Source organism: Simochromis diagramma, unplaced genomic scaffold (genome assembly GCF_900408965.1).
Source record: "Simochromis diagramma unplaced genomic scaffold, fSimDia1.1 OVJJ01000208.1, whole genome shotgun sequence".
NCBI lineage: Eukaryota > Metazoa > Chordata > Actinopteri > Cichliformes > Cichlidae > Simochromis > Simochromis diagramma.
In genome coordinates this window covers 1,796,182-1,819,567 of record NW_024386789.1, presented here as the reverse complement: position 1 = coordinate 1,819,567, position 23,386 = coordinate 1,796,182, and the positions used below count along the sequence as shown (strand labels likewise).

The following is a 23,386-nucleotide window of genomic DNA, read 5'->3' as shown; positions in this document are numbered from 1 at the left end:
GACGGGCTGCAGCCCTCCTGCAGCAAAACACACACCTCGTAGGCAAAAGCAGGCTTTTGAAAATGGCGCCCCAGCAAACGCCTCCACCTCCCCTCCCGCCTCCCCTCCCGTCTCCTCTCAGTGTGGAGCGGGGAGGAGGCGAGAGGGGGGCGTGCCATGTGTGCCGTGTTGCGCGCAACGGGGCTGTAGCCTCTGCTCCCGTGTCGGTTATAGAATCTGGATATAAAAAACCGTCCCCGGTAGGCTGTTCGCCCGGCACGGCCGCATACGTTGAGCCCCCCCTCCTCCTCCTTCTTCACGTCGACAGCGAGTCGTCGGAGCAATCAGGGAGGGAGACGCGTCGTGTCATTACGCACCGAATAAAAGCGCACTTTCGGGCATCCGTGGATTTCCAAGCCTTTCCCCACCCCCAACAGCCTACCCTCCCAACCCCTCCTCTCTCCCTCGCTCTCTTTTGAAAATCACAGAGAGGTTTCCCGTTTTCGTCCGCGGCTTTCGTGCGCACACGGGCTTTTCTTCGTCTCCTTCGTCTGTCCGATTAGATCCGTGGCCGCTTTGGCGTGAAAACGAGCCGTCCGCACGCCGCCATTCCTGTTCGCAGGCAAGCTGCTTGTGTAACCGCGCGGTCTAGCCAGCAGCTGAGGCTTCCAGGGGAGAGTTGTGAAGTGGGGATCTCTCTCTCTCTCTGGCTCTCTCTTTCTCTCCCTCCTTCCCTCAACGGCGGAGCAGCAGCGAGGGAGAAGAGAGAGAGAGAAAGGAGGAGGAGGAGAAGGAGGGGGAAGCCCACGCTGATAGCTGGAGGGAGCCCCAGCGCGTTGATCCTCTGTGTGTGCGTGTGTGTTGTGTGCGAGTGCATTATAGTCGTTGCTAGGAAATCCTTTCTGTTAGTGTGTGAGGGAGGACCTGCAAGCAGGATCAGAAGGCAGCTGCAGAAAAAATGAAATCTTTTGCAAAATGAAATAAACTTTCAGTGCTTTTAAATATAGATTTTGGGATTGTTTATGTATTTATTTTAAAAAGCATAAAATCTGGATCTGTTCAGGAATGAGTAGGAGCACATGCAGTGCACGTATGTATTTATAAGAGCAAGCGCGCAGCTTTGTGCGATACACAAACTGATACACGGTGGTGATGAAACAGACGGCTTCATCTATAGTGAAGGAATTGATTCAGGACATTGTTATAAGTGTGTAACAATGCGTGTATGTGTGTATGTGGTAGTGGTGGTATTTTCAGATAAATCACTCTTGGCTTGCAGAACAGTCAGTCCTCACCTATGTAAACGCACCCCTGAGGGTAACAGATTTATCTGCAAGAGGACCATCCTCCTCCCTCTTTTACCCCCCCACCCCCACCACACACACACACACACACAAAGACACAGGCACACATACCCTCCCCTTCACCTCTTTCCCTGTCTTTACCCCTTCTCCCCCCCACAGCATGGAGATGGATGGCCCATGTCCCCTTTGTCTAGATGCAAATGGACTTTAACCCCGAATTAATTGATAACTCCCCAAAAAGGCCTAATAGTGCTCTGCTCACATGATGTGCACACACGCTCACTGGCAGCCACTACCAGCCTTGTTAGACATGTTGAGTCAGTCTCCAGAACATTTACACTAAATACATCAAGTTTTTTTTCTTTTTCTTTTTACAAGCGGGGACTTGATGTAACTTGACGCAAAATGCACACTAACTACCATTAATTGCCAAACTTGTGTTTTTTTTGTTTTTCTCCACTGGGATCGCTTTCAAATTTAAACCAAGCCCACCTGGGAGGAGGAGGAAGTAGGGGTGTGGGGTGGTGTGGGAGGGGGGAGTTCAGAAACCACACAACCACTGTGACCAACCTTTTCTCCACTAAAGAAATCCTGCAACCGTGCTCACCGGCAGGTCTCCCCCCCTCACCATCCCAACCTTCCTGCAAGACAGAAATATCACATTGTTGTAAATCTATTTTTACTTTATGTGCAGACATCTGAACTTTCAGGCCTGTTATATCCTGTTCAGATTGCACAAGATGAAGTTGCTTGGGTTAAACATGTAGCTCGGTTTGGGAATGTGGGACCTACACATGATCCCCACTCTCTCCCTATTAACTGTGATGCCACGCTGCTCTGCGACATTACCACGGCACTAAAAAATTTATTCCAGCGCCTTGCTTTCTCAGGTCGATCAAGAAAAAGTGTGCGTGTTGGGGGTGGGGTGTCAAAAGTGGATGTTTTGTGTATTTAAGAATGAGTGCATGTACAACCACTTCTTAAAATCTTGTGTACAGTAAACCTGCTTGGTGTTTGTATACCTATCAATCCTGAGCACAGGGAACAGTCTGCTTCATGTCAGGAACAGACTGCATTACCACGGATGTAAAAAATCATCTGGGGAAGAGGCCACTTGTTGCTGGAGATGACGATTGTCGGCTGAGAGAAGGGGATTGGGGGGTGATGAGAGAAGGAGAATAATTTCATCCGAGGAAGATGGATGGTTTAATGCATCTGCTTCGTGTACTTTCCTCAACAAGCCACATAAAAATATGTGATTTCATTCACTCGTCATCACAGAGGTCACTTCAGTATCCCTCCAACTGATACTGCTATTACATTACTTGTTTCTATTGCATAGGTCAACAATTTTTTTTAACCTTTTTGTTGTATATTTGAGAAATGGACAAATGCATGTTGAAACAAAGAGCAAATCGCTTTTCCCCCCTCGTTTTTCTTAGAAGCGTATTTGGTTGAAATACAAGCAAATACAGAACATTCATAATTGCAGCAACCAGAACACATAAACGATCCAGTTTTTCCAAATGTTGCTCTCTTGCCTCTCACCAGCACACTCATCATCTGAACTTTTCACTCATTCAGCCTCTGGTTTTGCCACATTGGTTCAGTCTCATGATTGGTGGAGGGTGTATACACACATGCAGCTGTTACGGAGAATGATCGCTGCAGTACACGGAGGAGCTTTGTCACGGGCTTTACTTGTGCTTCCTGATACAGCGGAGTAGCATTAAGTTACAGTTGCATTGCAGCAGCACAAAAATGCTAAAATACGCAGATTTGTGTTGCTTGTGGTGACCTGAGATTTAACTACCAGGGGATTTGGCGTTTGTGCTTTAAGCTGCAGATGTATGGTATGAACAAAGTCATGTGTTGTCTCAGTGAGTTCCAGTTTTGGAACATCTTAAACTTTAGGACTGGTTCCCATATCTTTTTCATCTGATGTACCCCCGCTGGCCTGTCAGAGTCACTCAGGAATCCCTTTGTCGACATCACATCTAACTTTCAAATGGGTTCATGTGACCCCAGTTGAAACTGGATCTAAGTTACTGTCAGCTTGGCATTTACGCTTATGGATTTCACTCAGTTTACCAGTTATCAATTATGCCAAGTGAACTGTCTCAACCACCACTGGCTTATTATTTCAATTGTCTATCCATAACTTTTAGCTATTTGAACTTCATTTAACAGCTGTTCATCAAAATCACCAGTTTACACACTCACTGGCCCCTTTGTTAAGTACACATGTTCTACTGCATGTAACACAAATATCTAATCAGCCAGTCAAGTGGTAGTAAGACTTGCAGCACTTAAAAAAAGTGTTTTAAATGACTTTGAATGTAGCATATTTGTTGGTGCCATACAGGCTGATCTGAGTATTTCAGAAACTGATCTACTGGGATTTTCTCACACATCCATCTCCAGGGTTTATAGAGAATGTTAAAAAACATAAGAGAGCAAATATCCAGTGAGCGGCAGCTCTTTTAGAGAAAATGCCTTGTTAATGCCAGAGATCACAGAAGAATGGCTAGACTGCTATGAGCTGATAGAAGGACAACAGACACTCAAATAACCACTTGTTACAACCAAGGGATGCAGAGTATAAGAGCATCTCTGCAGGAGCAGAAGACCACATAAAGTCTGACGATCCCATTCGCATGTGCTCACCAAAACTGGAGAATAAAAGATTGGAAAAGCATCACTTGGTTTGTTGAATCTTGATTTTTGCTGTGACATTCGAATGATTTCAGGAGCTCAGGCTGCTGCTGATGGTGGAATAGTGTAGGGGATATTTCACTGGCAAACTTTGAGCTCTTTAGTACCAACTGAGCATCAATTAAATGCCAAAGCCCACCTGAATATTGTTGCTGACCATGTCCATCCCTTTATGACTACGATGTATCCATTTTCTGCTTCTCGCAGGATAACACAGCATGTCACAAAGCTCAGATTATCTCAAACTGGTTTTGAACATGACAATGAGTTCACTGTCCTCAAATGGTCTCAGCGTCACCACATCTGATCTTGTGGATGTCCATTCAACAAATCTACAGGATTTGTGTGATACAATCATGACAGTATGTACCAAAATCTCTGAGGAATGTTTCCAGTACCTTGTTGAATCTGGGCCACAAAGAATTATAGCGTTTCTGAGAACAACCAAGACGTAGCATGGTTTAGCTACTAAAGTGACCACTGAGCATACATTCACTCAACTAACAATTTCCTCATGCTGTTGGCAAACAATTTCAGCTGTTAGCTAGCTTTTAGTTAAAAATTTCAACTGCCAGCAAGACTGCTAACTAATCATTTCACTTCATTTAACTTTTCTCCTAATGGTAGTTAGCTTTTTAACTGTTTATGCATACTATTAGCAAATGATTTAACTCTTAATCCTAACTCTTAATTTAACTCACTGCTTTAATTCTTTGTCTTCTCTTTTGGTGATTTATGTTTGTTTGCTTTGTTTAGTTTTTCTTACATTCCACATATCCATAATTTTTAGTTAACTGTTACAGGTCCACTCATTTTTGTAATTCAGCTGTATTCTTTCTTTTTCAGATTAGTTGAAGTAACCTGTCTGTGTACTCCTGGGGATACTTACCCGAGACTGGGAACATCAGCTCGAGGAAAAAATGCACATGAGAAGTCTACATGACGTGTCTATCTGTTAACGTCCAGCTCCGGGACATGTTTGGCTGAAGTCTCTCATATTCTGTTGATGTTTGGTTTTGCTAGCCACATCTGTGCATCTTTAATCAAAGTCACGGTCAGTCTTTGAAGAGAGATATTTAGCTCAGACCGGAGGCCAAAAAGCTACAAACAAATGAAAGATAAGTATTAACGACAGTGAAAAGAGGGGTAAGATAGCTCAAGCTACAAAAGGGCCGACTCACTTTTACTCTGATTACATCAGAGTTGAAATGACCTGTGACCTTCCAGCTGGACCAAAAATGGATTTTGACACAAACTTGCCTTTTCTTCTCCCAGGCAACAGCCACCCCGGAGATCACATGACTCTCGAGGCCGGCCACGCCAGGCCGCGTGATGCTGCTGCAGATGTGAAGAAGAAGGAGGGGGGGGGGGGGGGATTATAAAAGGAAGAAAAGAAGTTTTTAGTGAAAGATTGGAAGGGGAACAAGGGCTAGGGGATGACATGGAGAACAAGCGAACACGTCAGCAGACAGTGAGGAGGGGGTAGGGGGTCACAAAGCTAGCTTTGTTTCTGCTCTGGCTGCTACATTAGCAGCTGCAATAAAAAAAGCTTAGAGAGATGAGGATGGATGGACGATGGCATGGAGGGGTGAATGGCCTGGCATGACATTTAAGAGATGTCTCTGTTTGTCACTTCAGCACACTGTGCTTTAATGCTGGAGCATAGAATATGCATACAGGCCAAACTCGTATAAAGACACGGAGACCTTCGTGGCAAATTCAAGAGAAAGGGACCACTGTGTGCCCAGTGATGTAACACACTTTTATGACTGATATGCATTACAATATGAGAACAGAGATGAAAGAATTTAGTGCTTTGGCAAGAAGTCATGTCCCAGGATGCTTTGCTCTCTTAGCTCACCCGTTTGCAGCCATCCCGGTTATCCAGTTGGCCTCGCCTATGGGGTCACTAGGCCTCTATAAACTTGGGGGCTTCCTTTGCAGTCCTGTGTGTGTGTGTGTGTGTGTGTGTGTGTGTGTGTGTGTGTGTGTGTGTGTGTGTGTGTGTGTGTGTGTGTGTGTGTGTGTGTGTGAGCCTCTGGGGCAAACAATCTCCGTTCTCCAAACATCACATGACCATGTAAGCTGTTGAAACCGGCACCGTCTTCAGGTCCGGTGGCACCTTGAAGTGTTTTTCATTTGCCAGAGAGGAGCTGGCCTCAAATGGGAACCAGAGACAGGTTTAATGTCTGATTCTTAACCTACTGCAGCTGTGTCTCGCACACATACAAACACACACACACACACACACAAATATCAGGGGTCCACACACACACGCAGGCGAGCTGTCTCAGAACAGGGTTAAGAATGAGCAACTGTATTACACCAGAACAAATGAGAAGCATCACATCAACAGAGGAAATCTCAAACATTTGTCCACGTTTATCAATACTGCCATATGCGTGCAGCATCATGATCGGCTTAAAAGCTTCTTGCAAACACGCGCCAAAAAGCTCCAAAGGGCAACTATTGTCTCCTCTGCAGCTGCTGTATTTTGTAACAAGCATTACAGATGTTTCCCGTGTAAATATGTTTACTGCATAATGACACGCGGTGTGGCTTTTTTAATATATATATATATATATATATATATATATATATATATATATATATATATATATATATATATATATATATATAAATAAAGTACAGCACGAAACCATAGAAAGATGTTTTTTGGGTTTTTTTGCACTTTCCTTGCAAAGGAACAGAGGCATGTCACTGCCCGAAGAAATAACTTTGTTCCAGCAGGTGCTAATGTATGTGAAGGAATTCATGAGTGAAAGCCACCTGACACCTCTGATAGTATCTTATTAAGGTGTGTTTACCCAACATGAGCAGAGTGTGGAGCAGTGAGAGGGGGTAGAACTAGTTGCAAACTGGCTTTGTTTGTGATTGTTTTAATGAGGAAGAGGGGTTTGCGTTTCAGGCTGTAGCCGTTGGTTGAAATATTCTTCTTGTTTTTTTCTGTCAGAGATGACATGGTTGGGAGATATTTAACTGGTTAGTCCGAGTTCAGTTTGTGCATGCACTGCTGGGGCGGCTGAAACGGTGCAATTCGCAACTGTGACAGGAAACAAACAAATGAGTTTCTGTGATGTCTTGTGGAAGAATTGAAGAAGCTGATGTGTGAGATAAAAACACAGACACAATCATTTGAAGTGGCAGAAGTAGAGTGAAAGCACTTTCTTTTCTTTGATGATACAGATATAGGCTTTAGGGTGTAATGCCGTGCAGAAGGAAAGAGAAAAGTTGTGTAAATGTCAGGAACACCTAAATTAAAATAGGATGTAGTTTAGACGAGCTTGTGTTGACTTCTATGCAAATGTAAAATGGAATGAGAATAACTTTCTCCAAACTGCATGACCCACAATGCAACAGCGGGCCATTGACAAATGAAGGTCATGTTCCTCAGTGGGTGGGGTATGCTGTGACCTACCCACTTCCCCTTCCCATAAATCCTTTCAGAGGCAGAGCCAAAACCATACTGGAAGGATTTATGTATGTATTGTGTTGCTTTTGGTCTTGAGAATAGTTTATATTTTTCAACACTGTGATGAGGGCAGCAGCGGTTTGGAAGAGTCATAATAGAATTACTTAGCTTGAACTCTGAGTTTGTCTAAGTGCATTTGCCTGCTGGGGCTGGTAAAGCATATTTCTTGCTGTTGGGATGGAAACGTCTGATGTCACATTGTCAAAGCGTTTCATTACTTAGACGAGTCCACCAACACCCCCAAAAAATCTAACCAAGAGTTGTCATGTAAATCTTTTTTTTCTTTCTGCTTTGAGCATGTTCATGTCTTCGCTCACTATTTTTAGCCTCTCGACTGCAATACTTCACTTTTTGTTCGTTGTGTAACCATTTATATGGCTTGGGTACTTCACGGTTGACGAGATTTAAAATTTCGTAATTGTTGAAAATTCACAACCGTTACTAAAAAGAAAGAAAGAAAAAAAGACAGAGAAAAATGAGCGAATGGAGACTAATTACCGCAGATATTCTGAACTGTAGTTGGGTGAATTGAAATAAATTAAAAGAAACCTGTTCCTCATTTCTGCTGGAGACACTCAGGACCCGCCCTTCGGGGCGCTTGGAGGTCCTCGGCACCCTAGTTTTTGAGGATCCCCTCCTCCCTCCTTCTGTACAAGCCCACGGGGTTCTTGGCCCTGCTTGCGGACGCGGTGATGCAGGGGTTAACGTGGTGACGTGGTGCTCCTGAAGCGGTGACCCGCGGGGCAGCCAGTGTGGTGGATGAGTGAGGTGTGGTGGTGGGGGCTGCTGCACTGGAGGGGGAGAAGAGGAGAAAGCCGTGGCTGAGGTGCTGTCCGTGAAGGACAGGCGACTCCCAACAAACAAGCGGCACAAACATTAGTTTGCGATCACTTCCAAGCTTCTTCTCCATCCTGCGTCTCACTGGTTTTATGCACGTAGGTGTCCGCTTTATCAGCGAAGCGCCTTTCCTAAAGGGAGCACGGTCTTCGCGTGCGATTTCATTTGAAATCACGTCTCTGTTTCTTTTTTTTCCAGTCCACAGCAGACGCAGCGAAGCAGGCTCGACTTCCTTCCCGTGGAGATAAATTCACTTTTACGCGCAAACTTGTCTGGACCGTTCGGACTTGATCAAAGGCGGCGGAGGCGAACGCGCAGAAATACCGCGGACTCTTTAACGCCCGCGCTAAACGTTTATAGCGCTTTACAATTGAAGCCGTGTGTGTATGGCGGTGTTTTTTTTGTTGTTGTTTTGTTTGGGTGTTTTTGTTTTTGTTTGTTTTGCTTATCTTCAGAAATAAACCTCCCCTCAAAAAAATAAAAAATTAGAAACTCTGGAAAGCGTCTACATACAGAGCAGGCAGTGATGCACCCAGTGGTGAATTTAAAAAAAGAAAAGAAAAAGAAGAAAGGTGGGTAAACTGTGACCTCCAGGCGGTAATTAGGCCTACCATTTGCCAAATAACCGCCACTATAAACAAATGGGCCTATCAATTAGATTTCCAGAAAGGACTGATTGCTCCTTTTCATGCCAGACTTGAACTATTCCGCAAATAAAAACAAGGAGTTTGGTGTGGTCTGCCTTCCATTACAGCGCCGTGATAGGCCAAAACATGGTACGCAGATGAACGGTAGACCTAGTTTAGTAGTCTGATCAAACTTGTGGAGTGAGGAGGAAGCACAGGGAGGCCAGTTTGGTGAAAAAACAAAACAAACCCCCTCTTAAAGCTAAATATCAGAAAGTTGCATGTGTGACTGGCCTGCTCTCCTCCTCCTGCTCCACCTTCACGCATAGATCCGGTTCAGCACAATCACAAATGAAAACAAACAGTAGTGGTGAGAAAAAGGTGTGTGTGTGTCAGTGTGTGAGTAAATGTGTGTGAGCTCAAGCTACACCTTTGTTGGTGGGAATGGGAGTGGGAGTATTCCTGGTGCACGACTCATATAAGCATGCCTGATGATGTCCCTTTGCCCCCTCCCCTGGAAAAAAAAAAACAGAATGCAAGAAAGCTTCTAGTCTCCTGCAGGAGACGAGAGTGCATGGGAAAGAGAGGGAGAGGGAGCAAGGGAGAGTTTCTCCATCAATTTTCTATTTAATGTCAGCGCTTTAGCTCCATTGTGGGAGCGAGAGGACGCGTCATCCGGGCATAAATTTGCTATTATACAAGCTTCACGGAGACTCACATCCAGAAGATCCTGCCGCTTGTAGACGGGAGAAATCCCTCGGTGGGTAAATTCGGCAAAAAAGAGTTAACATGTAAGTAAATGGGAGGACTGTTTAAGGCTACACAGTTGAATGCGCGTTAAGCTCGATTATTTTTAAGTTTTGGGGAGGAAGAAAGACTCTCATTTGATTTTCTTTCCTTTTTAGTTTAAAGCTGGGCGCTTTGGGGGAACATCTGTTTATTAGGTAGGTGGTATTTTGTTTTGTGTTTGACGTTATTCAAGGAGTGCTTTCTTAAAAAATATATATCTATATATCGATCGCTGTGTTTTTTTGTATTTTCAATGCCATTTTTTAAAAACTAGCCTAAACATTTCTATAAGCGTTTTTTGAGCCGTGGCCCCACAGTCCAGTAGCGTATGCGTACATGAAATTATTTATTTATGTATATGTTTGATTGTACAGCTGTGATTATTTATTTAGATCTAAAAACGCACAAAACGTTGCAGAATCGCTTTTGTAGGCTGAACGATTCCAACAACGGTTTGTCCTAAAACGTGTGATATCTGTCATCAGACACAGATGGATACTTTTAAGAGTATGAAGTTAATGCGAGAAGGTCTGTCAGTTGGGGCCTCACACACACACACACACACACACACACACACACACACACACACACACACACACACACACACACACACACACACACACACACACACTTCTTCGAGCGACACCCTTTAGCTGGGTGTTATAATTTATCAGGTTTTCTCCTGTTATACTAAGTTACGCGGCAAAACTGTGCACTTACACTGAGCTCTTGTTTATCTGCTTGTCTCACTCTGTCTCTGTTCACACAGCAACACACACACGCACACACACAATAACACACACAGTAACACACACACGGGCAAAACGTTGGCAGGCAGTTCGTCTGATTTCTGCCTTAGTTTGATAAAGTGGCAGCAAGGGGGGGGGGGGGGGGGGTAGTTTTGACTGATCCTGGATTTGGAGACTGATGCAGGGATTTCTCTTTCCAGCCCCCCCACACCCACCACCACAAAGTTTCCACTGCATTATTGCTTTGTACTTGTGCTTTATTTATTTAAAAATAAACGTTCAAAGACGCATCCATTGTTTAGATAATTAACGAAAGATTGTGGCCGACGTGATTACGTGAAGTCAAATACAGTGTTCACGCCCGCGTGCACAGTTCCCAGAGTTCTCAAGCAGAGCCAACACACCGACGCTTTATAGGAAAAGAAAATAAACTTCAGTTTGCAGACACGGGAAGTCTGAACGAAACACTCCCTTTAATTCTGATCGTTTAGACACACACATCTGGAGTTTGTCCTAAAAACTAAAATAAAAACTAGTAATTTAGTATTTTATTTTACTAGGATTTTATTTTATTTCATGTCCCAAAATCATCTAAAATTATACAGCAAATTTTTTAGCAGGTGGAATAAAGCTTGCTCCAATTATAATGTAGCTTTTAATTAGTGTTCATTTTGTATGGACCAAAAAAAAACCATTATATATATATATATATATATATATATATATATATATATATATATATATATATATATATATTTTTTTTTTTTTAAATACCTTTATTATAGTTAAAGTTATCTTCACATTTTTCACATTTTGTTGAACTTAATGTGACACTGAAAGTTGTTTAAAGCTCAGTCTCTGAACACATATGAGCACACTTCCAAATCTAATTATTGTTGGATGGGTTTTAGATGATCCACAATCTCGTGATTTGTGTAATTTTTATCAAATACATTCAAAATGAGTCTTCCATTATGGTTTGAGCAACAGACTCCAGGACGTCCTGAGGATTGTATGTTCAAAACTATTCAAAACATCTTCCTCAGAGTTGAAAGATTTCTGAAAGTCTTGTTTCTTCAGTCAGATTGCTGCTGGTGCGTCACCGTGATGGAGTCACGCAAAGTCCTGTGTTGCAAAAGAAGTCCGGTTAAAGGAATCAGTGGCGTTTCTTGAAATGCTGTGTGGCTAGTTGCAGAAAGTGGGTGACCTCTTGACCCCACTGTCCCTCGTGGAGATACTCTGTATTATATGAACATTTTTTGTGAGCAACCAGAGAAATACAAAGGCGTCTTTCATTTTCAACGTCCCGCGAGTGTGTGAGTGCATGTACACGTCTCTGCGGTGGAGGAAGTGCTGTCGACGTCTTAAAAGACAAATACACAAATTAAGAAGGTACCAGGCTGAAGTGGCCCCGCTGCACATCAGACACGGGTTATATTTAATCCACTTATTTGTGTGTATAATAGCAACATCTCCCAAAGTTGCTTACTCCCCCACCTCTCTCTCTCCTCACCCTTTGCTGAGTACAAACTTACAGCGCAAACAGCGCAAAGTCACACACGATATGGCTGTTTATGTTCGTATGGTAATGATAATTAAAGCCTCCACCTGCGTGTTTTGATGGGCCATAAATAGATGCCGGTGTTTTCATCTCATCCGTACAGGCCTGGCGGTGGTCACAGCCGGATATATGGCTCTGTGACAGGCACTAATTTGGTTCCCAAGCCATTCCCTCTGTCACCATCATCACCACCACCATCATTACCATCATCATCATCTTGATGGTACATCACAGTGTCTCGATCTAAAGGTGTCAGTAGACATACGGCTTTACAGTGTTTCCGTGGAGGAGTGCAACTTTTTTATTTATTTATTTATTTCGCATTTCCTGACTCGTTATAGCAGGATCTGTCCGGCACACAGGAGAGAAAAGGTCACGTTGTTTGCGTGTGTCCAGTCAACTTGTGTTTTCACCACGTTTCCTCTGTTGTTTTTGTTGTTGTTGTTTGTTTGTTTTTGTGATCAGGTTGATGTCTTAAAATGCGTTGGGAACCAAAAGAGAGAGAGAGAGCAGCTATAAGCTCGGGGAAAAGGAACAGCCCTTTTCTTCTTCTTCTTCCTTTATTTTATAACACAGTCCTAAAGCTTGGCAGCGCTTCTCTTCTTTTCTCCTCTCATATGATTCTATTGTCTCACGGGGGTTGCACCACCTTGGATTGTCGGGGCGTCTCCCTGGCGAATGACCCCGTTTGGAAATTCTCATCATTAAAGGCCTATCGGAAATATCTGGTGAGAATAAGAAGGGCTGCCCTGAACGATGGGCCTCCCGTGGAGACTGCTCTCCATTTGGACACATGTAAAAACCAACCAGTTCAATGTGTTTCCCGTTGGCTCTTGGGTTATGCTTTTAAAAAATAATGCTTCCCATTTAGCAGTTCAGACGTTTATTCGGTTTTGTAGGATGGGGGAGAATGCAACTTAAACGCCCTTTAGCTATCTACTTTTAATGTGAGGAAAATTCCTCCTTATGGTGATGTGACTCGTCGCGAGATAGCTAAAGTTGATATATTCAGACAGAGCTAATCTGAAGTGAACTGACAGAGTTGCACAGTCTGGAAGCAACCCCCCCTCCCCACAAAAGTAGAAAAATAAAGTTAAAAAATCAAATAAAATGCTGGGTTGTTAGATGTGACATCCGAGCTTTCGAGCAGAAAAGTGCCTCTGCTGGCCGGGGCTGGACGTCAGGAAAAAGCGGCCGAGCTCGTGCGGTCTCGCCCACTGCTCCCAGTGTGCAAGGGGAGAAAGGGGAGGGCGAGAGAAGGAAAGAAGCAGTGGAAAAGAGGAAGCGAAGAAGGGTAGGTGGAAAGTGTCAGTCAGGAACGCTTCATTGCTCGAGGACAATCCGCGCGCAGGACCGGTCTGTTTCAAGAGCAATCAGTCAATCCGCATTAATTACCCCCCACCCCCCTCCATTCCTCTCCCCCCTCCTTCTAGGGTAGCACACACTGGCACACGGACCAGAGGAGGCTTGGGTGTGCGTGTGTGCGTATTGTGCTTTCTCGTCTCTGTCTCCACACACGCACGCACCGACCCGCACACCCAGCCCCCCACTTCTTTTTAAGTGAAAGAGAACCAATAAAAATCAAGCAGTAAAAGGCTTTTCCTTGTCACTAAATAAATTAAATGCAGATTTCTGTTTTAAGTGGCGGAGCCCTTTTTTGTGAGCTGCGGAGCAGGAGTCTTTATTATTGTCCCTCTTGTCATTAGCGCACAGGACAACACCTTCAGGAGACTGAGCGGGGACATGAAGTCAGTTAATAGTAATAATAATATTAATTATTACTGGTCAGGTATAGTCAGTATAGTCTGCTGCACACGCATTGCCCAGCACGCTGTGTAGTAGGGTTGGATGTAGTACTCGTTTTCCTTCTAATTTTCCTTAAAAAAAACAACAACAACAAAAACACCCCCTCCCCCCCAAAAAAGCTCTTGGAGTCAGGAAAAGCGTCAACATTGATTTTAATCATTTACTGTAATGGTTAATTAAGATCCAAATTTACGCTGTATTCCACAGGAGTTTTTGTTGTTTGGCGTGAGATAAAGTAAAACATATTTGGTCTACCTGGTCTTTTAATATATTTCTTCATGCAAGTAATAGAACCCCCTTATTAGAAAAATAATTATTCATTAAAAATAAATATATAAAAAAATCTATTTCTTCACACTGAGGCCCGGTGAGTAAATACACAGCCTGCATATTTTGATGGACCAACAGCACCAGCTTTCACAATGCTAATTTGTACCTTAATGGACTCTAATGCGTTATAATTTAGAGGCGTCTTACTGGCCTCAAAGCACATTTGGGCTATTAAAATAGTCACTTTGAACAACAGTGCGAGTCTTCATAAAATCCAGCTTTGTGCATCTTTTTGTGTGTGTGTGTCTGTGAATGTGGTGGCTGAAGCCTTTTGGAGAGCGCAGGGCTCGGACACGCAGGCTGCTGGGTAAATGGGAAAAGACGGTAACGATTATCTAATTACGGCCGCGATAAATCTGCGCGCTTTGGCGTTATTTGATTTGAATTTTATATGTATCAATTAATTCCTCTCACACGAAAGTGTCGAGATCTCCCCCCCCTTCCTCGCTCCGTGCGAGTACAGTTTTATAAGCTATCTATCGGCTGCAGACCAGCTTGGCTCACCCCAACCCCCCCTTTTCCACTCCCCCCACCAATGTTTTGTTTGGGACTGGACCAAAGCAAAGGGAGAGAGTCTCTGTTTTAATGTAAAGGGACATCAGTTGGAACAGCCTGGATATACTTTATAAAGTGCGTGCTCAGTGGTGCCGGTGGTGGAAAAGTTCAGCTAAAAAGCACACAGGCTGGCTGCAAGGATTTGTCTGCAGAATGAAACATGACCCTTTTTTGTGTGTTTTTGTAATAGGACTCGAACATTTAGCCAAAGTAATGACACATATTTAAATATTCTAATTAAAAATGTTTCCATATTTTATGGAATATTTTATATATAATATTTTATGGAATATTTGAAAACAAAAACCCTCCGACACCCTTTCACAAACAATTTAAAGACCAACTTATTATCGTCACGGACCTACCGTTTATACTCCCGCGTGAACCCGGAAATGTCCACTTAGTTATTGATTAGTTGGCAATAAAAAAAGAAAAAGTTTTTGGTCAAAACACCGCGTGCGTGCCGCCCAAAATCAAAGCTCGGTTCCGACTATACAGTGGTGTCACCGTTTTAACGTTTAGATGAGAAAATGCTTTTATTCTGTTTATTAAAACTCAAAAGAAAAACCCCCCACATTCGGCCGTCTTTCCGCTGTCTCCTTTGTAGACAAAACTTTTCTTCCACCATAAAAGAAAGAAGAAGAGCTCCCTCTCGGCAGAGAAATAGTTGCTTTCCGGTTCTTGTTGCCGTCCTCGCCTCCATTTTCTAAAAAAAACAAGTTGTTATTGCACCATTCCGCGAATCTATCCCCTACATTTATTACAACGTGTAATTTGCCCCCCTACCTTTTTGTTGTTGTTGTTTTTAACCGTATTCCCTTTGATTTAGTCACTCTTGACTCTCCTTTTGCTCTGGGGCCAACGGGGTTCGCCGTGGGGGGCGCCTTGAAACCGCCCCTCCTTATCTCCTTTCATCGTTCAGCACGGGGCCGCCTTGAAACCGCAAGGGCAGTAATTGCTTTTTTCAGGCAGCCCAGTGCGGACTGGCCAGCAGCCAATCAGAGCCTTGTTTACACTCGGTGATTGACAGTGCTCTGGCAACCTGCCAGCCAATCGGGAGCTCCGCAGCGCCGAAGCACCCGAGTTTTAACCCTTTGCCTCCACGTATAAACAAACCCGCGCGGCAATATTAGCCTATAGCAGCTCATATATTTCGACATGGAAACACACAAGCCCCCATATCCTTCCACTTTTAATTGGCTAAATTAGTGAACCGTGTGCAGGGCCAACCCCAAGGACAGTAATGCTTTCAAATTATGCAGTGATTCAATTTGCCTGTGTGTGTGTGTGTGTAGCTTATATATATATATATATATATATATATATATATATATATATATATATATATATATATATATATATATATATATATAAATAGATATAGGTAATATACAGTATGCCGTAGCCTATCTTGTGTGTTTACAGCAATCATAATTTTTCCCTAAAACAGATGCAATATTTTTAATCCCCCGCCATATTAACTAAAAGGTGTAAACCTATAACACATTCCTTTATACAGAGCCTGAATTATCCTGCAGTGACCATTAAGGACTCCAATAGCATTTATTTCCCCCTTTTAAGCAGACTTTTATTATAATATAGCAAATCTGCACTCTACACTGAATCTTCAGGCCTGCTAATGTAGGTCTCGTTGTGACTTTAGTTGCACACACATGCAAAACAGAGCAGGCTTGTTCACTAAAGTACATTCAAATTCTAATAAGGATTTATTTAGCAGATGATCAAAAAAGGAGAGCATAAAAGGGAGATTTCCCTAAAGGAGCGCCAACAACACTACCACGCCATCGCTGTCAGTCAAAATAACAATAATAATAAAACAGCGTTGCAGTCAGACAGACAGCACAGAGGGCTGCAACGGGATCACACGGCATAAAAGGCTAGACGCTGTTTGCTCTCCACCAGCGATCAGAAAGCGCAGGCAGAGCCGGCTCCTTTCCTCTCCGTGCCGCCTGTCTCCTCCGCGCAGTGCGCCGAGGGCTGCAAATCAAACGCCCGCCGTTTTGCTCCGCGGATCCTCCGGCTTCCTCATTGGCTCCGAACGGCAACCAATGGCAGGGCGCATTTACTGTAGAAAGGGGTGTGTGTGTGTGTGTGGTGTGTGTGTGTGTGTGTGTGTGTGTGCGGCGTAGAGGGGGGTGTATAGAAAAGGGTAGGTGGGGGCGGTGGTGGGGGAGCGCCTCACGGGCACGCTTTCACATTGTCGTTCTCAAACCAATAGGCCTGCGAGTCCACCCCTCCCCGCGCACACACCCCTTCAACCTCTCCCTCCTCCTCCTCCCTCCCTCCCTCCCTCCTCCCGGCGTGTCTGAGTCTCCGGCTGCATGAACGAGCCTCGATTCACTACAAGCCTGAACTTCTACGATGCGTCTCTCCCATACCTCAACTGACTGCACACCACAGTCTGCAGCAGCATAGGATGTAATCAATCCCACATGTTTCATCTCTGCGACTCCGGGATTTTCACTTTGAATATTTTTCGTACTTTTTCTTTCATTATAAGCCACTCGCCGCACGGTGGATGTAACTTGCCAGTGAGTAGGAAATTATTTTACAGTTCTGTTTTTGTCATTTTTGTTTTGTTTTGTTTTGTGTGTGTGTTGTGTGTGTGATTGTAGCCGTTTGAATGCCGTTTTTTCATGTTCATTTTTTTCAAGTAAGAGAGAATTTTAGTTTACACATTTATTATTATTTTGTCTTTTTTAATCTTTTTTTATTTACATGGAGGTATACCTTGGCTGTTCTCTGAGCGCACCGCTATCCGCTGTCATTCCATTAGAGGCAATAAAACGCGAGATGGTCTGATGTTCTGTGCAGAATATTAATCTGTAGGCATCTCTCATTTGCTAAATACATTAAAGGAGCAGATCTCACGATTCTACTGTAATCTACAGGAGGGAGGGGAAGGGGGGGATTTATTTCACGTAGCTTTATTTCCACCGTTTCCTGTCCAGTGTGCAGTGCTGAGCTGTGGGCGATATGTGTCACTTCTTGATTTGACCTCTCCTCACAGCCGAGCGTGTGTTTCTAATTCATTCGGGGTGCTGCTCCACACCTTTCTGCTCTTTCAGTGAGCCCATTTTCACAAATTTTAAATTGTAGATTATTTCTTTGTTAGTTCTCCATTGTGCAAGTGTGTGTGTGTTTGTGTGTCTATCTCTGTGTGTGGGAGAGAGCGAGAGAGAGGTAGAGGTTTTTTTTATTGCAAGCTGCAGTGCTCCCTCGGTGTGAAGGCTGTGTAGACGCCGAGCTGTCTTCGGCTCAGCCGGGCTTGTCTCTCCCGTTTAGCCGGCCTCTGAATATCCGGATTTAGTGCGCCGGTTATGCTTTGTGACTTTACTTTATTGCTAAATTGTTGAGGGAAACCAGTTGCCCTCTGGACCCGGACCACTTCAAAAGGAAATGCCTTTTTAAATTTCTTTTATTTTTTCATTTTTATCCAAAGATTCACGCATTTATGATATAGTAGATTTATGCTCAAACAGCACACACACACACACACGCACACGCACACACGCACAGATAAATAGGCGCATTTTTTTCTCTCTCCTTTTCTTCTTTTTATGCTCGAAGCCTCAATTGCATTAGTTCTGACAAACGCAATTCTTTGCGGATTTGCTGGCTTTTGTGCGAAGTTCATGTGATGTCGTCTTGACCAGCAGTGGTTACTTTTGTAAGGGAAGGGGGGGGATTTTCTTCTGACGACAGTTTGACCCTTTTCGGGGCACTGCTTAGTGGATGTGTGCTTGTGTGTGTGTGTGCTTGTGGAGGTGTGTGTAGAAGGTTTAGGAGGTCTGGGTAGAGTGGAAGGAAGTCTGAACGCCTTTCACGTATGTGGGCTACACACACACACACACACACACACACACACACACACACACACACACACACACACACACACACACACACACACACACGCTACTGCAGATTCAAATGATGATTTTTTTCCCTTCTTCCCAAAACTGTTACGCGCGATCTGCTCACGCCGCTTGTTTGCGTGGAGTGTGATAACACGGGATTTAGACTCAGGTTGTTAAATGTAGTCTGAGTGGCTCTCTGTTGACGTGTAATGTAAATATCCAGGACGTGTGTTTATGGACAGAAAATGTAAAAATGTATAGACAAATGTCAGACGATAGTAGTTTATGATTGATGTCCCGTGGAGAAGGGCCATTGTTTCTCACTGCCTAGGGGACAGGAGAGTCCATTTTGCCTTCCCAGTGAGCTTGCAGCAGCAACAGCAGCAGCAGAAACAGCAGCAGCCTCCGTTTCTCCCCCCATTTATTTTTCTTTTACCCTTATTTTCCCCTGTTACTGTTGACTACATGTGGTCAGAAAAAAATAACATCCTGCAGCAAACAAAAAGGAAATTAAATTATTTACATGCCCTCGCACTTTGCGCAAAAATATCCTTATAGGAAGCGTTACGGGGAATGTTTGGACGTATAACACACACACACACACACACACACACACATTTTCACGATTCACGATCACATTTGCTGGGTTTATCAGAACTGCGAAACTTTAGGGAGCTAGGGTGAAAATCCCCTCTAAAAATACAATTCCTGAAAGTTGAGTCCTTGAGCAGCGTGTGTGTGTGTGTGTGTGTGTGTGTGTGTGTGTGTGTGTGTGTGTGTGTGTGTGTGTGTGTGTGTGTGTGACTTAAAGAAGACTTGAATATCCGAGCTTATGAAGGCTGTTCTTATGCACTTCATAAAGCCCCTGGTCCACCAGAGCATTTGGTATTTTCTTTGTTCCTCTATCTTGGTTCCTGGGAGGTGCTATCAGCATCTACAGAGCACTAGATGGACGTGCCACGCATTGAAAGGCCTAATAGATGGACTGCTGAGGTGTGTTTGTGTGTGTGTGTGTGTGTGTGTGGGGGGGGGGGGGGGTGTACATGGAAGCACCCAGAGCTCCCTATGAGCATCGCAGGGAGTCCTATTTAAATAAATGACCTAGGCTATGAGGTATACATATAAACGCGATGATTTCCTAGTCTATTTCACTGTTTATTGCCCACCTCACAACTCTGGCGATGAAGCATAGAGGTGATTTGATTTGTGTTTGTGATTACACTGTATCCTATATATACAGTACGTGTAGCAGAAATGCATGGCTATTGTCAGAAGGCGAGGGCCACTGCGGCTGACTCCGTATGAGTTGATAGAAATGGCTGTTTCAACGCCAGTTTTCCTCAATAAACAACACAACGGATAATAATCCCGATTTCAACGGTGCAAACTATCAAAAGTCAAACAGCGATGGTGAAGCAACTTTGGTAAACACGTGTATATAAAAAAACAGAGAACGGTAAAGGCGCTCTTGGTTTATAAAACCTATATGAGAAATGTCGATCCAAGTCAGAAATCAACATTTCCTCCACATATGAACCGGATCAGATTCGAATTAAAATCTCAATTTACACCAAAAGATAAACGTATTGACGGTATCCGTCTGAAACCAAAGAGTGATAGGCTATTTGAGTCACCCGAAGGAGAAAAAAAAGAATATGTTTTTTTACGCATTCTATACTTGGTGCAGATGGTTTCCTTAACGTTTTAGCGCAAGTGCCCCAAGGTCCAGCCTGTTTATGACCGGCGCTTGTTGAGCCTCAAGACTCAACAACTCCTTCACCGGGAGAGGCTTTATACCGCCGTGAACTCTTGTACTGTATATGCTTCATTTGTTCGTCATTTGCTCCATTCTTTTTTCATTTTTTTCTTTTTTGCGCTGCTAAAGGAAGCTCCCGTGTTCAGGATTTGCATTGTGTTTGGTCGCGAGGAGGAGGAGGGGGGGCTCCTCTGTTGGGGCCAACGATGTAGTGCGGGGTAAATCCACGTAAACTCACTTCACCCACATTTTCATCCACAGTGCAGACTTCACCCACCTTTCCGAGCTGGCGCATATCGGCGTTAGAAAGTTAGTGTGCAGCGCAGAACCAAAGTTGGTCAGTAAATGTGGGGATTTTATTTTATTTTAGGACGTTTGTTGTGTGTGACAGTTGAATAGCTTCTTATTCCTCCTTTTTTCTTCTCTCTCTCTCTCTCTCTCTCTCTCTCTCTCTCTCTCTCTCTCTCTCTTTGTAAACCGTGCTTGTTTGTCTAAACACGAGCAGCGACTGTCTCTCAGTCAAGCCTTTTCTTCAGCGCCACATCCCTGGCTGGCTCGTCATTGTCAGCGCTTTGACTCGTCTCCTGCTCTCTCTTTTGTAGGACATGACGGGGACTCCGTTTCGACCCTGCAAAGCCAAAACCGCGCTCAATGCGAGGCGAGCACGAAGTTCATAAAAAGGGATTATTTGCATCTGGGTGCCTGAAACCTTCGGTGCCTCCGGATTTTACTTTGGGATTTGGGATTTATCGCTTCTCATCGGGATGGAAAGCCGAGATTTCGCTCCTCCGCACCACCTCCTGACGGAGCGGAGCGCCTTGGTTCACAGCGCCGCGTCTCGGATGGCGCCAGGCGGACACGGATCCGTGCAGCACCCCGCTCACTTCCAGCCCGGGAAATATTACTCATCCCACCTTTCCATGGGTCCGCACTCAGGTCAGTTTTGGAAGCAAGGTGTCCCCCCCCCGTGTAACTACAGAGAAGTGTGGATTAAAAAAACAAAACAAGCAAGCAAACAAAAAACCCAAAGAAAATATATACTCTGTATTTCTCTCTTTCTCTGTCTCTCTTGTCTGAAGCATATGTTCCCCATATTGCAAAATAAAACCTTGGAGCTCTTCAGGGACGAGTTAGAATTTAACGCTGATGGAAAGTGCTCCGACTTTCGGGGGGTGGGGGGAATTTAGGAATTATCTTTTTTAACTTTATTTAATCAACTGTTTATGGCTGTTTGCCGAAATGCAAGAATTTAAAAAACTGTATATAAAATCACATAAAAGAAAAAGGGTAATGTGTCTTCTTTTTGCAGATAGAATTAACTCTAAATTTACAACTCAGTCCAAGCTCACCTTTGTTGTTGGTGTTGTTGTTTTAAAACTTTAATTCCAGGGTTATTTGGTTTTATTTCTTTTCTTTTCTTTTCATATCAAGCTGGGATTATTAGTGGCATAATCTTGTCATAGATTTATTTGGATTCATCAATTAGCGAAGTACTAATCGTTGCCAGTTGATGTAATTAATTAGAATTGGGTTATTCCACCGCTTATATTTCCCATTAAACAATAAATTAAAGCTATTAGCCGAGCCAGTTTCTGCGCAGCGCCTCCTCCTCCTTCACGTGTGTGTGTTTTTGAAATTATTTTTTGGTGGTTTTGGTTTATGCTGGGCGCAAACTGGGGGTCGCAGTTGCCGGGTGGAGAGCAGAGGGGGGACTGAGTGAGTGAAGGGGAGCTCTGGCTAATAGAGGTGAGGGTAATACCAGAAAATCCGGTTTCTATATTGAGCGAAGACGTGACGGGGTGCGAATGGGTTGACAGTGCATGCATTAGATTTAACAAGTAGCTTTGGTATCCTGTCTCAATAGGGGAGGGGGGGGGGGGGGGGGGGGGGCGTATGTGTGCGTGCAAAGAGAGAAAGAAAAGACTGTCCGAAATCATACTGCGTTTATACCCACGCGCTGGATGAATGTATACGTGTTACATGAGAAATCTCATTAGTTACCATGTGTGTCAAGAGTGGCCATCCACGTCTCGCGTGTATTTGCTTGTTTTCATGTGTAAAAGGGAAAAAAATGAGGCAAACCGGGTTTTCATTTTTATTTAGTTGCTAAAATACATTTCACATTTCAGGTCAACACGCGTGGATTTTTCCAGAAATCCTACCGTGAATTACTTTTGATATTTCGTGCTCCACCTCCTGGTTCTGTGGTTCTGGTTTCTTCACATGAGAGGAATTTTTTTTCAATTATTATTATTTTTTTAATTTAAAATGCAATTTTACGTCAGCTTGGTTTGTTTAATATACTTTTTATTGCACGTGAGCATTTAGGTTTGTAAACTTGGGCTCTTCCTCTGCATTTTAAAAAAATATTCATATATAAATATATTAATTATATAAACTGACTTAAGGCTGTAAAGTGTACGTTTCTTAAAACTTGAACTGATACTGTACGTTATTTATTTATTATTTTAAAAAATATTTTAGTAAAAAAAGTCTAAATGTCAACACATTTTATTGACAACACGTCTAAAAACACGTGTTGTTGCACAAAAGTTATTAAGCTTTGCTTTATTCTCTCATACGTACATTCTTTTCAGTATAATAGTTATTAAACAATTCACATAAATATTGATCAACACTTTACCACATTTAAATATATTATAAATGATTCAGTCTCCATGCATTAACTTATATTGATAAAATATTTTCTATATTTTATGACACGCTGAGCTGCCTGCCTGTTTCTGATTTCCACACACACCATTCGAGCAAAAACACGCCCAGCTCATTTTCAAAGCTAATATATCAAATACAAATGTAACCTGCATTGCAGTTTAAATAGCACCTTGACTGATTTTGCTGTGCGCTGACATGCATAATGGCCCAGTGTAAAAATGTTTCTTTAATGTTGAATAAAGGGGGTATAAGCATAGTAATGCAGGGTGATAATGCTATTGAAATATATTCAAGAGGGCCTCTCACTGGGTCTCAAGGTGCATGACACTGTA

General features: G+C 43.4%; 1 protein-coding gene and 1 long non-coding RNA gene across 5 annotated transcripts in view; one reads left to right on the top strand and one right to left on the bottom strand.

Annotated features, from left to right (window-relative positions):
- The first annotated feature begins 8,389 nt into the window (after positions 1-8,389).
- The window catches only part of bahcc1b (BAH domain and coiled-coil containing 1b), a 67,056-nt gene continuing 52,059 nt past the window's right edge, over positions 8,390-23,386 (top strand). Inside the window, exons 1-3 of one of the 4 annotated variants that reach the window (XM_040023250.1) lie at positions 8,390-9,745; positions 9,860-9,898; positions 20,981-21,314. In XM_040023250.1, the coding sequence (XP_039879184.1) occupies positions 21,143-21,314 (172 nt within the window). In that variant the 5' untranslated portion in view covers positions 8,390-9,745; positions 9,860-9,898; positions 20,981-21,142. Of the gene's footprint in view, positions 9,746-9,859; positions 9,899-17,091; positions 17,297-18,646; positions 20,716-20,980; positions 21,315-23,386 lie in introns of those variants that run through there. The other 3 variants (XM_040023251.1, XM_040023249.1, XM_040023252.1) reach the window with 3 other exon arrangements.
- LOC120728397 lies at positions 12,486-15,844 on the bottom strand. The gene is made up of 2 exons (XR_005694713.1): positions 15,531-15,844; positions 12,486-15,450 (listed from the first exon to the last, which is right to left on the bottom strand). It is a non-coding gene; the product is annotated as an uncharacterized LOC120728397 (long non-coding RNA).